Source organism: Fusarium falciforme, chromosome 9 (assembly GCF_026873545.1).
Source record: "Fusarium falciforme chromosome 9, complete sequence".
NCBI lineage: Eukaryota > Fungi > Ascomycota > Sordariomycetes > Hypocreales > Nectriaceae > Fusarium > Fusarium falciforme.
Window position 1 is genome coordinate 1,925,729 of NC_070552.1, and position 15,953 is coordinate 1,941,681.

At 54.0% G+C, this 15,953-nt stretch overlaps 3 protein-coding genes across 3 annotated transcripts; 1 reads left to right on the forward strand and 2 right to left on the reverse strand.

Annotated features, from left to right (window-relative positions):
* Positions 1-2,990, reverse strand: NCS54_01146300 (Zn(2)-C6 fungal-type domain-containing protein; the record flags this gene model as incomplete). The annotated part of the gene is made up of 6 exons (XM_053156738.1): positions 1-760; positions 816-2,052; positions 2,107-2,436; positions 2,500-2,564; positions 2,617-2,744; positions 2,808-2,990. The coding sequence occupies 6 exons, from the start codon at positions 2,988-2,990 to the stop codon at positions 1-3; spliced, it is 2,703 nt and encodes a 900-aa protein (XP_053012713.1).
* Positions 2,991-6,673: 3,683 nt separating this feature from the next.
* On the reverse strand, positions 6,674-8,827 carry NCS54_01146400 (Hypothetical protein; the record flags this gene model as incomplete). Its single annotated transcript, XM_053156739.1, has 2 exons — positions 6,674-7,764; positions 7,834-8,827. The coding sequence occupies 2 exons, from the start codon at positions 8,825-8,827 to the stop codon at positions 6,674-6,676; spliced, it is 2,085 nt and encodes a 694-aa protein (XP_053012714.1).
* A 4,602-nt stretch (positions 8,828-13,429) lies between these two features.
* On the forward strand, positions 13,430-15,658 carry NCS54_01146500 (DUF676 domain-containing protein; the record flags this gene model as incomplete). The annotated part of the gene is made up of 2 exons (XM_053156740.1): positions 13,430-13,960; positions 14,012-15,658. The coding sequence occupies 2 exons, from the start codon at positions 13,430-13,432 to the stop codon at positions 15,656-15,658; spliced, it is 2,178 nt and encodes a 725-aa protein (XP_053012715.1).
* Between the last annotated feature and the right edge of the window lie 295 nt (positions 15,659-15,953).

Here is a 15,953-nt window from a genome sequence, read left to right on the forward strand (position 1 = left end):
TCATTGCTGTGGAACTTGTCCCTCCTCCTCGCCAAAGTTGCCATTCTCAACTGTCGGGTATGCACCTGTCATCATCTCTGCCCAGCTCCAGTCTAGTGTCATGGGCAGGGAGAAGAGATCATGTGGGAGTAGAGGTTGCTGGAACCCGCCTGCTGTTGGCCCTGGCGGGGACTGCATGCTTCCATTTCCATTCATGAACGAGTCAAAGTCGCCATTCTGCCCAGGCTGGGGCACCGGGAACTCCTGAGGCCAGCCAGCTGATCCCGCCGGAGAAGGGTCATTCATAGGGGTATTCATAGAAAATGAAGCCCCGTGATCACCATTCTGAGGCGGTGATAGTTGGGCTTGCGATGACCTTCTGTCACCAATAGAAGACCCTGACATAGGCGGAGTTGCTTCGGCACCTGTGGGCTGTCGAGGGGTCTGGGCCGAGGAGCCCGGGACTGGGGTCGCCTTGGCCGAGGCCGCGGTGGGATTGGGCGATGACCTGCTCGTCGTGTCCTGGTTCTTACGTTTCCGGCGAGAGGATTGCTCCTTCTCGGCCTTTTCGATAACAGCCTTGGCTATTCGCTCAAACTCGGAACAAATTCCAAGCATCCGATGAACACCACCCTGCTCAGCTTCCTGTCCAAGCATGGAGAGGAATGTCACCACCATGTTCATCAGGCGAGTGTCCGACTTTGCTCGTGGATCGAGAGGGTTCTGGAGAATATTGCCGAACAGGGTTACTAGCGCAGAAACGGGGAAGTATAGAATGAGCCTGATACCTAATTAGCATGGATGTTAAGCCAGTAGACTGAGGTCTTGATTCTTACCAAACACAGGAAAAGTCACCCTGCGGGACGTATTTAAGCAGCGAGACAGATGCTCGTGCCGCAGCCGTACAGAGGGCTGCCGAGGAAAAGACACGCGGGTTGAGCGGTTTGGCGTTGAGACCCTGAATAGCATAGTTGGACAGGCGGCTAGTCCAGTACCCGTGGTGAACCGACATACGATGGATCGTTGTTAGGCAGTTGTAATAGGTGAGGTGCACCATGACAACGTGGAGAATCAAGGGGGTATGCGAGGCCTTGATCTCATGTTCAGGTCGGTAGTCGATCGGAATGCGGTCCTTCCAGTCCTCAAGCTTCTGATCGAGCTCGCCAATTGTATTGAGGAGCTCGCCATCAGATTGCTTCGTGGCCTGAACCGAATACAGCCGCTTGTAGACCTCGCTCTCGATTGTGGCAAACTCGCACATGACGCGGAAAAGGTTCATCTTGCCCTTGCCGTCAGCCAGGGGAATGTTGCCAATGTTGTCCTCGGGGTCAGCATCCGGAAGCTCGACATTCATGTCATCGTCGTCCTGGGCTGGTGGACGGCCAGCACGGAGACACAGGTCCTTGTCGAGCATGTAAGCAATCCAGAAGACTCTCTTGCGCTGCTCAATCTCAACTGGGTTGAGGTTGAATCCAGTTCCACGCTTGTGCAGACCGATACTGTGCGCTAGACGCATCGCCGCAGCGATCAAGAGGAACGTTGGCTGAGGGTTGGGCGTTCCTTGCATGAACAGAGCCATACCAAGAAGCGCCTGCACACTCAGGAGATCCGTGTTGCGCATGGTCAACTCGGGGAACACACCCAGTGCGTTCTTGAGATAGCCCCATGCCTTGTCATCCTCCTCCTGGGGCACGAGATTGCTCATGACACGCAAGCGGTGGGCAATCGCGAACGCGCAATTGAGACTAGCCCACCAGCCAGATCCGTGATAGGGGTCCGAAGAGTACTGCCGCTCCACCAGGTGCATAAAGGTCGGCTGGTGGAAAAGAGGGAATATGCAGTTGAAGTTCTCGAAGAAGTCCTTAAGCAAAGACAACGCCTCGGGCTTCGAGGGTAGAGGCCGGAAGACGGGTCGTTGGAACAGATCGCCAAAGACTTCAGGTTTCCAGTTAGTCCATTTATGGTCATCCACTGACACATCCGAGATGGTTCGCTGGAACGAGTTGTCACCCGTCTTGGAATTCACCCATGAGATTCCCTTGGGCGAGAAAATAGAGAAACCTGAGGAAGAGCCTGCGTGGTATTAGCGACTAAACCGGGTGTAACAGGAACATAATCGCAACGTACCGATGTATCTTGTCTCACCATACGTATTGGTAACCAGTGAACACATCATTTCTGAAAGCGCCTCGACTTCTTCCTGGTCCTCAGGGTTGGCGTCATCGGGAGCTGGTGTCACTGACTTGCGCTTGTCTTCCCTCACAATAGGGTTCGGTGAGGTAAGTGAACTTTGAGGTGTCGACCCGGTTCCGTCAATAGCAGAAGGAACAGAGGCGGTCTGGGATGGTGAAGCGGGCGAAGATGCAGTGGCCATTGAGGCCTGCCGTGACTTTTGGTTTCTTTCCATCAACTTCTTCTCCAGAGCTCCGAGATCACCATCCTCTTCGTCCAGAAGACCTGCAGGTGCATGTCAGTTTGCCAAGAGTTGAGAAAGTAGAGTGCTGCTGGGAGATGACATACCAGATAGCCGTAGCAAGTGTTCCATCCGATTCAATCGGTTCTCTAGTCCTTCGATATACTTGGCGCTACAGATTGATAAGCAACTGATACCAATTCCCGAGACCAAGGTGTTGTTACCCTTTGGGAGGAGCGCGCTTCTTCTCAACTTGAGTAAAGACGCATTCTGTCTTGTAGTTGATGCAATGGGTGCAAGCAGGCATCTTGCCGTCGCACTTGATCTTCTTCTTCCGACACATGTCGCAAGCCTATCGAGCCCGAATCAGCGCCCAACTTCTCAAGGCCGACGATTGCGCCAAGATATCTCTTACCCTAGCAATTCTCCTTCTCTTTGGATCATTGGAGTCGTCGAGTAGCATTGCCGAGTCGGGAAACATTTGAGCGGCGAGCTCAGGGGGCAACTGCGGTAGACCATCGTAACCGCCGAAGATCTGTGGCGGCTGATTCATAATAGGCGGTGCCATGCCTGGCACCTGAAAGCCCATATGATCCATCTTGTTCGAGGGTAATGCGTTCGTCGCGCAAAGGCGTGGGAATATTCGATGCAAAGGTTCGTGTTCGTGAACGGAGGTTCAATTCAGTGGGAGGCGACCTGAAGCTTGGCAGGACCCCTCGCTTCTGTGTAGAGGGTGCGCGTCGCGGCGAGGCCAGGCAAGGCAAGGCGATAATCGTGGGCGTCTCGTCGAATGCTAACTGTTGGGGAGTGAAGTCGCAAGGCGAATCATGGGGTCCTTCGAAGGGCGACGCGGGAGAGTAGTAATAGGTAGGTAAGTAAGTAGGTGCTGCAGACAGTGGAGAGGTTAAAGAATCTCAGCCGTTTTGGCGCTGCTCTAGGATCGGAGTCCACGGATCGATTACATATGACGATGGGCAAGCCAAGGTCGGGGGAGCCGCCGTCGAAAAGGGCGTCGGACAAGGCAAGGCAAAGCAGGGCCGGCCTGGGGGTGCGGCGCGCTAAAAGGGGAGAGCTTCCTAAGCCCGGCAGACGCCTCTTTTTTTCTTCTTTCGTCTGAAGCGGCCAAGCAAGCAGGCAAGCTCACGCTCCCTCTCAAAGTCCGCAGCTCAAGTGTGTCTGTCTGGTGGGCGACTAATAAGAACTCGATGACTGAGGCGGAGGTGGGTGGGGTGGCGGAGTCCTTCTTTGGTGTGACCCCCCTCCCTCCCCTCTGGGCGGTAGCGTTGCACAGTGAGTTAAAGAGGTGCCGGTTCAGCTGGAATTGTCTTGAAGGAGGCGGCCGCCGTGACGATGACTAGCGTTCTGTTCGCTGACAGTGAGATCTAAGGTGGTGAGGTGAGAAGTTGGTGATTTCGTTTTTCTTGCTAATAGAGATATATTCTTGGACGGTTGAGGTCGCTGGGACTTCGGGGACCTAAAGATGTCCGGTAGCAGTAGCAGGTACCTCACGGCAGGTACACCTTCCTTTGCTAGTGAAACAAAAAGAGTTGCAGGGAAGAGATTCAGCCAAGCAGGGCAGGTGCAGAACAAGTCCTTATTCGAATCAGGCAAAGGGCTAGAGAGAGCCAATGCACGTCGTCTCGTCCATGTCATTTATCTCGTCCCGCCCAATCGCGAGCATCTTGGCCTGGCAGGGCTAGAGAGTACTGTACTCTTTACCTGTCTGCCTGTTAGACGATGGGAATATGCAGGCCCGCAACCACATCTCACGCACCGTTTGACCCCGGCCCGGCACTTGAACCAAAAAAGAACCTTCTTAGATGCACCACCGCCTGCACCATACATTACATGAGCGCTTGCTTATGGATTTTGATGCCGTATTCGGATTTCAACGTTTTGAGTTTTTTTTCTTCTATCGAGGAATAACGTGACATGCAATGACAAATACTACCCCAACTTGGCGTCCGTCCAATGCGAACACTGACAGCCGCAGCCGCGTACGCGCCGTCATCCATGACAACCCCAAGACGGACAACCCCCAGTCAAGTCCAGTCCCGCCCGATGCCGAGAAGTCCGCATTGAATTCAACGACGGCAAGCACATGGCCGAGCAAGGGATTCCAACAGCCTCTGCTTCAGCCTTCAGCCCTCTCTCCAGAGATTGACGAGAAAAGTCTAGATTCTCCCTCCGCAAACAGGATAGCTCCCAACGCCTCCTGGAACGCCCAGACTTGCTTGGCCCCCGAAAAGCCATCCGCTTCTGGGATTTCCAGCAAAGTCCGCACCTTAAGGTGCTCCTTATATCCGGTGGGACTGTCCGTCAGAGTTGCATAACGATGGGGGGGTTCGAGACCATCGACTCCACAGCTTGTCAGGACTCAGACTGCACCAGCATTTGTTGTTCTTCACCACCAAAGCGGTTGCCTCTCTCTTTTCTCAATGGACCCTGGTCTATTGAAAGGACTCTTCTAACCACCGGACGTTGCCTCTACTCCCGGGATGATACCCAAGACAGGGGTTGTTGAAAGACGGGTTGCAACCGGCGGTGTCTGGTGAGACTGCCTAGAGACGACATTAATCTCTGCTAAGACAAAAGATTATATCTACATTATCAATTCGCAGTGACGATGACGTGAACCCTCCTGTCTCAGGCAACTCTCCCCCTCCAAAACGACTTTAAAACAAGGCTGCCATCCCATCTTCTCTCTTCACGTCGCCGGAACAAACCGTCATCCGAAGGCTTCCAAAACCCAACCCCGAATACGTGAACCCCCCAGTCGAACTAGAATCGCATGATCAAACATCTTCGGCATCCGGGGAGGGGCTGTGCATGTCGAATCCACTTCTCTCAACAAAACCCCATCCATTATCTGTGCGTCCCGGCTCAATTGGTATAGCTTCATTACTCATGCTGCCTTGGGGTCTCTTTAGGGGTCCTGTTTCAGGCCCGCTTCGGGTTGCGTTTGATGTCATGCAACCCCCAGCCCTCGCTGTGACACGGATGGGAGGGACGCCAGTCGAGTGTAACCCAGCTAACACGCGGCTGACGTTGCCGTAGCTTATGCGCTTCGCTCTATCAGACAGGATCGCTATGAGACATTTGACCAGAAATGGTCCTGGCCCACGTGGCAGTCCAGACTCATCAGCCTTTTTGTCTCCGATTAGCTCTTAGTAAACCGGACGACGACTCATCCGCTGCCATGAAGGGTATTGCTAAACATGACTTATATCAGACAGTGATTATCCGCTAGGCCGGTCAGGATTTAGGGCCAGGTCCATCCATCCACACTCCGTCCGTTGACGGGAAGGAACAAATCCTATTCTATTCCTGTTCTTCACAGGAAGCAGAATGTTGGCTCACCAGCTTGGCCATTTGACGTACGGCATGTTCCGGTAATACTTCCTCGCAGACCTCTGTCAGTACCTGTTATTTTTGGTATATGATAGCCAACATCTTGAGGAGCCCTAAAGAGCTTCTCCAGCCCCTTTTCATCATCCCCTTCACGCAGAAATAAGCCATGAATGTGCGTCAAAGACCCAAGTTGATATAAATATCTACTCCATTCCTGTATTTCTGTCATTGAGCACGCCAATGGCTACTCCCATAAATGCTCCTCCACACAGCCCAGCAGGCCTGGGTATCTTGTTCAAAACAATGGGGGGCAAGCTTGTATTATATATACACTAGACCTCTCTTCCACCGCACCGCTTCCAGCTTGATGCCCGCCCAAACTATCCATCTCCGCCACCTCTAGAGGTCATGAGGGAAGAGAAAGAAAAAAAGGTATTTGTCTAGTAAACGTTCGTGAAGGAGAGACAAGAAGAAGAACCTTGGGCCGTCAAGCCCGTCTCAGGGTATGCTTTTTGTGGCACAACATATGCGCCCCCAGTGCTTTTCAGCTTCCTCCTTTTTGCATTTGCAACAACAACAGTAGAAAAATTCCTCCTCTTTTAGTCTTTCGACTTCCATCTTCTATGTTTCCATGTCCTTCTCTTCAGGCTTGTAGTACCAAAGAGATCCCAGATGATGGTGTATAACCACATTCAAACGCCAAACAGAATGCTTCTTGCGCCACCCAAGTATGTCAAGATGTGACAACAAAAAGGGAAAAAAAGGGAATAGCAATCACCTCGAGAGGTGGCCGTAGATGGTTGGTGAGAGAGCAATAGCAGTAGCAGTACTAAGGGAGTATCTCAACATTGTTCATGATGCAACAACAATGAATAGAACGCTCAGGTATCGAGAAACAAAAATCGCAGGAATGGAACGACGAGGGTTTTATCAGATCCTCTCCCGGAATCGGGACGGTGGTGAACCGGCAGATCCGTCTTGCGACGCAACGGATCCACCACCCACCGATCCGCCGAGGGCGTCCGAGTCGGGCCGCGGCCGTGCTGGCGGATCGGAGAATGGATTTGATTCCGTGATCGGCGTCCGCGCCGGACCGGTTCGAATAACGGGTACACCGCTGACAGGACGCATCGGTGATCCCAGGGCTAATCGATTCGAGTCTCGGTCGCCGGGATCAAACGCCATGGAGCCTCTCCAGTAGTCAGAATGGCCGCTCATGACGCTCTCACGATTCGTCCGGGGGTCTGAGTATCCATCGCCGCCGACTTGGAGGACCGAGGGCAGTTTCTTGCCCGATACTCGGTAGAATCCTCGCTCGCCGGTTGGTTCAGGTTCAGGAGCAGGTTGCTTCTTGCCAGTCAAGCCTGCAAGAGCAGCAGCAACGGAGAATCCTCCAGCGCGCTCAGCCATGGCTCCACCGCTTTCACCTCCAGGGCCGCCAATTGCTCGAGTACCGGCCTGGTTCTCTCCCAGCAAACCGCTAGTGTGCTTCCTCTTGTACCTGAAGGCGAACATGACAAGCAGCGCTAGGAACGCCACACCCGCGACACTACCCACAACACCGCCAATCACTTGCTTCTGCTGCGGTGAAAGCGTACCGGGTTCCGTGTCATTAGAAGCCGCTGTGGTTGTCGCCGCGGGTGGTTGAGCTTGAGCCGTTGCTTCGTTGTCGCCGCCATAGCCGCCTCCTCCACCTTCGCTGTAGTCTCCTCCCCACCAGGTCGACGTCCAGCTTTCCTCGGCGATTGACGAATAGATTGAGTCTGACAGGCTAAGTTGTGAGGCATCGGTAGTCGTGGCCTCAATCGAGGATGTGATGAATGTGGAAGAGACGATGGTGATGGTTGAAGAAGTCACGGTTTGCGGAGTGTTGGTCGTGGACAAGGACTGTTTGAAGACAGACGTATCCGATGATTCAGTGGCAGACGCATCCGTCGTAGCTTCAGATGTGGCTTCTGAAGTGAGGTCAGTTGTGATATCAGTCAGCGTCGTAGGATTGGCTGATGTCGTAGTGAGATCTTCTGCAGGCAATGTCAGTAAGCACATGGCTGGAAACCTTAGCAGCGAACGGGAGGGGCGAGTAGACATACCAGTGGTTGCGGTAGCAGTAGTCGCGTTCTGCGACCCACTGAGTTCAGAGGTAGTGTCAATGGCAGACGAGAGAGCCTCCGTCGAAGCTGTCTCCTGACTCGTTGTCTCCGGCTCCGAGGACGTAGGAGCAGCAGATGTCTCTGGAAGACCGCTGGTAATAGACTGGTACTGCACATCGGACGTGGGAGCCAGCGTGGTGTCGGAGACGGGATCGGGAACAGGAACAGACTGGGAGACGGTCGCGTCAGGGAGAAGCGTGGACGGCTCGGGCTCAGTCATGTCGGGAGTATCTGTCTCGACGGCGGGGGCGGCATCGGAAGAAGGCGGCGGAACATTGTAAGTCGCAGCCGGATTCGACGCCGCTGCCGCCACAGACGGCGAAGGATCCGGGTTAGAAATGGCGACGGTGACGCCCGAGGCGGAATCCACGACGACGGTAGCTGGGGCGCCAATATGGGTTTGGAGCTCGATGGGAGAGCCGACAGAGTCGACGACCTGAACGAGGGACACAGTCTGGACAACTTGGGTGACGAGATTATCCTCAGCGCGAGTTTTTAGGTCATTGGCGGGGGTGCTGCCGTCCTGGGGAACGTGGAGGTCGAGGTTGGGTGGTGTCTTGCGCCGGTGCAGGCTATGGTGTGAGTGACGGGAATGGTGGCCGTCGTTGTGGAGCTGATCGTGGTCGTTTGCATCAACGGCGGTATCCCTGAGATGGTGCAGATGGATGTGAGCGCGGTGGACGTGGCTGTGAGAGTAGCTGTCGTCGTTATCGTCGTCGTTCTCGTCTTGGTCGCTGGCGCTGTTGGAACGAGCGTGGTAGTGAGGATGCGATGCAGAGCGAGAGTGGTGAGATGCAGACGCAGGGCCGGGCAGATCCGAGGACGAGGACGAAGGAGAGGAAGACGACGAAGCCAGAGGCAAGGCCGGAGGCGAAGGATCGACATCCATATCCAGGGCCTGAGCGAGTGAAGGCCCGCTGGATGAGTAAGTCATGGTCCGGTCGTCGTGGCCGTGGGCGTGGCCCGCTGGAGGAGCTGGGGGAAGCGTGGCGATGCCGATGCCTCAGCAGTAGACACCCAAGACAAGTTGGTACTGGATTGCGTACCCGTCCGACGACGCAACGCAGGGACGTGCACCGACGGTTTCGAAGCGGGTACCTAAAATAACAACTGGGCAGGTCGGTAGCCCGTAAAAAGGTAGTGGTTAGGGATTGGCACTGGACCGACCGATGGGGAACGCGGCGCGGCGATCGTATTCGCTAGTTGGTTGGTCCCTTGGAAGGATTTCCCCTTGAGGTTGGGTCGGGTTTGGTGGTCGACGAGTTGAGTGGAGGGTCCTACTGTAAACTGCAGCCCTCAGGGCTTTAGGTGCTGGAATTGGAATTGGAATTGGTGGTGGAAGAGACGAGTGCGGAAAAGTCAAAAGCCAGTTGTAGCATCGACAAGCACATGGTCATGATCATCCACTGCCTGTCCTGTCCTGTCCTGTCCCAGAAGCAGAAAGAAATGGGAAAGACGCCCAAAATCACACAAGCACTGAGCAATCTTTACGCACAAAGGACTGGGCTGATTCGGATGGATGTCGGCGGGCGGGGAGACAGACAGTCAAAGGACAGGATCCGGGATGGATGCTAGGAGATATTTCGCCCCTTGCACTTCCAGTCTGTGTGTGTCCTTTGTGATGGTCCCTCTTTTTTCTTTGTTCAGAACCCTCGAGAAAATCCAGGTCGTTCAATCGATAAAAAAAGAGAGGCACGAAATGAGAGGCAGATGCCCTCGTTCGTTCCGTCGGTCGGGGTTTGCGAGGTTGGCTGGCTGGGGCCTCGGAATCGGTGGGAGCGGACAGGGTTATCGGTTGATGGCTGTTCCTTGTGTTGCGTGGTGTTTGCTTGCTTGCTCCAGCCTTTTTTCTTGTGCGCGTGCTCTCACACGTTGGTCCTGCGCTGCTGCTGCTGCTGCTGCGGTCCTCTTTCTGAATCCTTCTTTTGGCGTTGGTTTCCTTGCATTTAATAACGGTTTCCCAGTCTCGACGATGGCATGGCGACAAAGCAACAACAAAAGGAGCGCTGGTTGGTTCGTCGTCAAGGTCGTCGTTTCTCGTTTGGCAAAAGTCGTCTCGATTTGTAAGGATGAAATACAAAAATGAGCGGAGGGAGTCAATTTGGGGGGCCGAGTAAAGTAAAGAGAGCGACTAGAGAATCGAAAGGGTAAAGGAGAGGATGGGGTCGGGAATGGTGACAGACAGAAAACAAGAGGAGAGCCCGAACAGAACAAGAAAAGGGAAAAGAGAGGAACAAGGTGGGCGAAAGAGTAGACTAAAATGGCGAGGGACAGAGAGTAAGAGGCGAGGGGAGCACAACACGACCTTTCGGGCTGGTCATCTCCAGGCCTGGATCCAATGCCAATGGTGACCACCACCACCCGGGCTCCTGGTCGTCCGTCCTCGACCGTCCGTGGGTTCCAGTCTGTTCGTCAAGGTTGTTGCGCCTGGTGCGGTTGGGATGGGACTGGATTGGATTGGATCCAATGCATGCTGGGGGCCCTGGTCAGGCCTGGGGATGGATGGTCTTGGCTAGGTATTGTTCCTGAGCCTGTGCACCAGTTCCTGTGCTTCTTTCTTGCTTCTTGTTTTTTTTTCCTGAGCAATAGTGATCGTGCCGGGATGCTGTGGACGATGAGCGGTTGTGGGATGGACTAACGGCCATGGGACAAGAAGCCGCGAGATGGGATATAATCTCGCTTGAGATGAAGGTGGTGGCTCTTGGGCTACAGACGACCAATCAGCGTGGGGTAGCCGCACGACATCACGACATGGGGGAGACCACTAGCCAGGTACCAACGACGGAATACGACGAGAAACACAAGCCGGGGGCACAAGAGAGCAGCAAGAGATCCAACCTGCGCTTCCGAGGTATTCTTGGTACGGAGTAGGTTGTTTGGGTCCCATCCCATCGGCCAGGGCCTCGTCGGTTGGCCCAGACCCAGGTCTCCTCCTGTCGCTGGCATGGCCATCAGACTATAATGGACCTCTCAACTGCGGCGCGTACACGGAGAATACTACCTATAGCACACAAATGATGCCTTAGACGAGGTTTGCAGACGAGAGTGACTGCTGATATCCAATTGCTTGGCAGAAGCAAAGTTGGGGCTTTACTTTACTAACAGAGACGGGACACCACCACAAAAGAGGCTTTCGATAGCCTCGTCCCGCACCCGTTAGCCACAACTGCCATTAGGGTCTCGAGGACACTTCGAAACAGGCCATTCGGCTTGGCCTTGGCCTTAATACTTTGCTTTTTTAAAACCTCGATGCGAACTTGGGTTTAATGCTCAGAGCCAGACTCATCTCAGCAGAGGGGAAAAAAGGAGTCTCTCCCACTTCGGTAGTTCAGGCCGTTCTCTCGACTCCCCTCAAAACACCCATGATCCCCGTCTTTATTCTTTTCTATATGCGCCTTCTCTTGCATCTTTTTTTTCTGGTGAACAGGGGATGCGGGTAGGAGAAAACGGTGGGTGGCATCCCATCCCTGCCCTTGAACTGGAATGGCCCATCCGGTCGGTGGTGGGCAGAAGCAACGCGTCGGTCGGGGAGGGGAAATTAGACCGGGGTTTAACGCGTGTGTTCCGTAGCCGGGGCGAATCAGGGCTCGCGATGGAAGAGAGAGACTCTTCTGACTGGAGTATGCAAGTCGTTGTTGAAGACGCATGACAGGAGTCTACAACAGCGTGTAGGATGCTCTGTAGATGGGATGGGATGGGGATGGTTGTCTCTGGCATCAACAGAGTAAATGCTCTCTCATCTATCTCAGCATGATCGCCCTCATCGTGCAGCTCATCAATCTGAAATGTCCATCTGTGGTAAGGAATGCCAGGTTTACAAGGATCAGCAAGACTGAATCAGATGCCCTCTCACAAAGGACGCACACCCGCCAGACACTGAAATGTTTCTTACTCAGTCCCAGTCGCTTCGGAGCCTCTCTCTCTCTTTTGTCTCTCCCTTTGTCTCTCTGTCTCTGTGCTTCCCGCAAGCCAATTAGCTTCCGAAACACCGGAGCCAAGAGATTCCAAAAATAATCCCCTTGTTCCTAATGGGGCCGCGCGATGACCTGGCCCGTGATGAGTCCCCTGTGACGAGCGGGGCCTTTGAGAATTGCTCCCCTGACTTTGGACTTGGGGCATACCAGAACAAGAGTGGAAGTCGTCGTCACCTGGTCTTGGAGAGATGGATCGAATCACAATCCGTGAATCAGGGGGGCACACGCGTGTGTCTGTCTGCATCGTACAGTACACATGGGCGGCCACGCATTCCCACATTCCGTCCCTTGCAGGATCTGCTGGGTATCCCATCTCGTGGGCAAGGCCAGGCTCAGATTAGAACGTGGTCATGGCATCAGGATTTGCACTCTACTCCGGACGGAGGAATTCATTTTAGCTCCTGACGAACCATGGCCGGGATGTTTCCGTTCTCCTATTCCAAGTTTGGCTTGCTGAATCTATTTGGGTCACTGCTGATTATCGATCGAGATGAGTATATGGGTACCTATTCAACAGAGTCTTGTCGTCTGTTCCTTGTACCTGCATGCAAGATGCACGTCTCTTCTCAGTCGGTCAATATTTTATCATGTGAACAAGACGGTGAGGGTGTAGTTTTGAGTCAGTCAGAGGCGAGTATTTCGGCCCATCCACCGCTCGAATACGAGGTTTTTGTTCATTGCTTGCGTCTTGTCGACATCCGCACATGCAGTCGCCCGCCAGCAATACGAACGAGTATTAAATCACTCACGGGTCCCGCCTCTAGAGAGAGAGAAAAATCATTGAGAGTGCGTGTCTCTCTGTTGGCCACCCGTCGGCCGAAAAAGCTGCTGATGTGATGGGCCACGGATGTCAGAGGCGAATATCCATTGCTTCCTACACCAAGCGGCCGACACACAGGACAGATCAAAAAGCATTGACAACACACTTCTAGACACTAACCAACCGGGACATCTCGCACTGTTGATGGGGTTGCGTTGCAGGTTACCAACCTGACACCCAGCATCTCGTCAGGCACAGAAAAATCGCCTCTTGTTGGAACATGTAGAGATGGGCACAACAACTCACAGCCATGATCAAGCCACTTTCAGGCACACACAGACAGCCTTGGTGGAGCACCTACGTAACCTCCTCCCACCATCCATCTCCATGGGTAGGTACTGTATTCAAGCTTGTGCTGTAGGTCCAGCAAGTCAGCCTCGACACCTGTGATTATGGTACTCGACCAGTTTTGTAAATCCACGATCCAGGTTAAACGTCGCGCCAGCAAGTGTCGAGCCTGTGACGTCGTCGTATGCCTTGTATCACGCCCAGCGCCAGGGTCCAGGGACCACCATCTACTGCGTCCATCTCTACCCCACGTCCTTTGGCTCCCTCACCACCATCACCTCACCCGACCTTACGCCAGCACATCCATCTGCAAAAGAAGGGGTCGGTGAGAGACTGAGGGAAAAAAAAGTGACTTTGCTAGCGCCCGAGGCCCTGCTCCTGAACTCCTCTTCCTTTCCTCCCTCACCTCATTCCTCCCACCCCCGCATATCCCCGTTGAGGCCATCCATCCATCATGGCCGACCCCTCTTCTCCCCCGCCGCCTCCTCCGCCGTATTCCGTCCAACAACCTCCGTACTCTCCGGGTCCGGCGGCATACAAACCGTCTCCGACTCCGCCCGGGCCGTATCCGTCCCGTCTCCAGGCCTCCGGCGCGTGGCTAGCTCCTGATCCCCGCTCATCCTCTACGCAGTCTCTCCTCCCTGTGTACCCCTCAGAAACCTCACTGCAGAAAACCCCACAAACACCTGCTGGAGATCATCGAGGTCGGCGCAAACTGCTCGTCATTTACCTTCATGGCTTCCTGGGAAATGATCAGTCCTTCCGCTCGTTCCCAGCTCATGTTCATGCCCTCTTGACCAACCTACTAGCCGACTCACATGTCATCCACTCCAAAATCTATCCGCGGTACAAGACATATCGTGCCGTCGACGTTGCTCGAGACAACTTTAGTGAATGGCTGACTCCTCACGAGTCTCCCACTACGGATGTCGTCCTGGTGGGACATTCAATGGGCGGCATATTAGCTGCTGATGTTATCCTCATGGTATGGTCACTCCTCTCTGTCTTGCCAAGGTGCTAACCCCTATGTCTATAGCCAAACCCAAGCCCGTATGGCACATATCCCTTCAAGCATCGCATTCTAGGACACATCTCTATGGACTGCCCCTTTCTCGGTCTTCATCCAGGCATTGTCGTATCTGGCATCTCAAGTTTGTTCAAGCCAGCAGCGACTCCTCAGGACCACAGCCAGGAGAACGCCAATCTCAACGCTCCATATGGAATCTCAGAAACTACCAGTCCTAGCAGCTCGTCCTTGAACCTCACAACGTCGCACAGTTCCATACCAGGGAGCCCCTCATCCGCAACTTCAGCATCTGTCTCGCAACTCCCCCACGACCCATTCTTCAACCAGCCCTTCTTCAACGACTCTGCCCTTCAAGAGCGCCCCTTTGTGCGCCGCATGCTGCACTTTGCCTCCAAGTACCGCTCTGAAGGACTCGTACAAGCTGCTGCCAAGCACGTCGTCTCGTACCTCGAGTTCGGCAGTTGCCTCGCCGACCTCTCAGGTCTGGAGTCTCGATACGCCCGCCTTCGCGCCCTTGAGGACGTCGACGAGCTCCAGCTTCAAAATCAAAATCGGGACCCTCGTGCGCCCACGACTAGAGTGCGTTTTGTCAACTATTACACATTGTGTACCGGACGCCCCAAGACACCCAAGTCGGAAACGCCGAAGGCTGGAACTCCCGACGAGTTTGCATCTTCTCAACAATCAGGTTTTAGCACACCAAATACAGCAGCTGACACAGCTCTTGGTCCTGATTCTTCCTTTTTACAGCCTAATACGGCTGAAAACCATCTCCGTGCCAGCCAAGAGAGTCCCAGGCCAAGTATAACGATAGAGCACCGTGATACAATGGGCAACGCAACCAATCATCAAACTCTCCTCGACGCAAGCCACAAAGATTCCCTGACACAAGCAAACACCACCCAGAACGATTCTTTCAACGGCGCAGAAGCCATAACTTCAGACATCAACCGATTATCTATGCACGACATCGATCCCACTCCAATCGACGACTCCAACCCTCCTGATCAACCACGTCCGAGCGAAGAAGTCGAACTCGCTCCCCTCCCTGACCCTCCAACCCCTCCCAAGCTCCCTGACCTCACCATCTACACCGACAAGGACGAGCGCAAGCAAGCCGAAAAGGAAGCAAAGCGCCTTCAGCGCGCTTACGAGCATGCCGTCAAGGACCACGCCAAGGCCGTCCGCGAGCGCGAAAAGCTCCTCGAGAAGCGCCGCCGCCGCGCGCAAAAGGAAGCCGACAAGGCCCTCAAGGAGGCTGCGCGTCAGGAAAAGGAAGCTCTCAAGGAGGCTGAGCGGGAGGCCCGGGAGGAGCAGCGTCGCATGGAGAAGGAGGCTGCAGAGCAGCAGGCAAGGGATTGGGAAGATCACCGGCGCGCTGCGGAGGCTGAGGTTATCGCCGAGGCGAGAGACCTCAACTCGTCGAGACCAAAGAAGTTGCGCAAGTTTTGCAACCTGCCCAGAGATGGCAGCAAAGTGACGGATCCGACTTGGGTTGATGTCTTCATGGCTGATGTAGATGAGGTCGGGGCGCACTGTGGACTGTTCTTCCCTGGGCAACACTATGAGCAGCTGGTTGGAGATGTTGGAAGCCGTATCATGGGATGGGTTCAGGAGGACTTGACAAAGCGAGCTATTCTAGAGATGGGAGTGTGAGAGTTGATTTCATAGTCAGGATTACCAAAGTCGCAATCGGGAGACACGCCATGGCCAGATAAAAGATACCCAGGACATTAATAGTATTGATTCCACACGATGCTATCCCATGTACAGTACCTATGACATGTGAGATGGTATCTAGAAGAAGCAGAAAACCTGATAAACACCCCGCCCCGGCCGTCCAGCCATTCATACATGCATGCGTCTATGCGTTCGTCTTTGCCATCCTGTTCCCAGTCTAAAAACAAACAAAGGTATTAAATATATATATGGTTGGTGTAGGTAGGTTGTA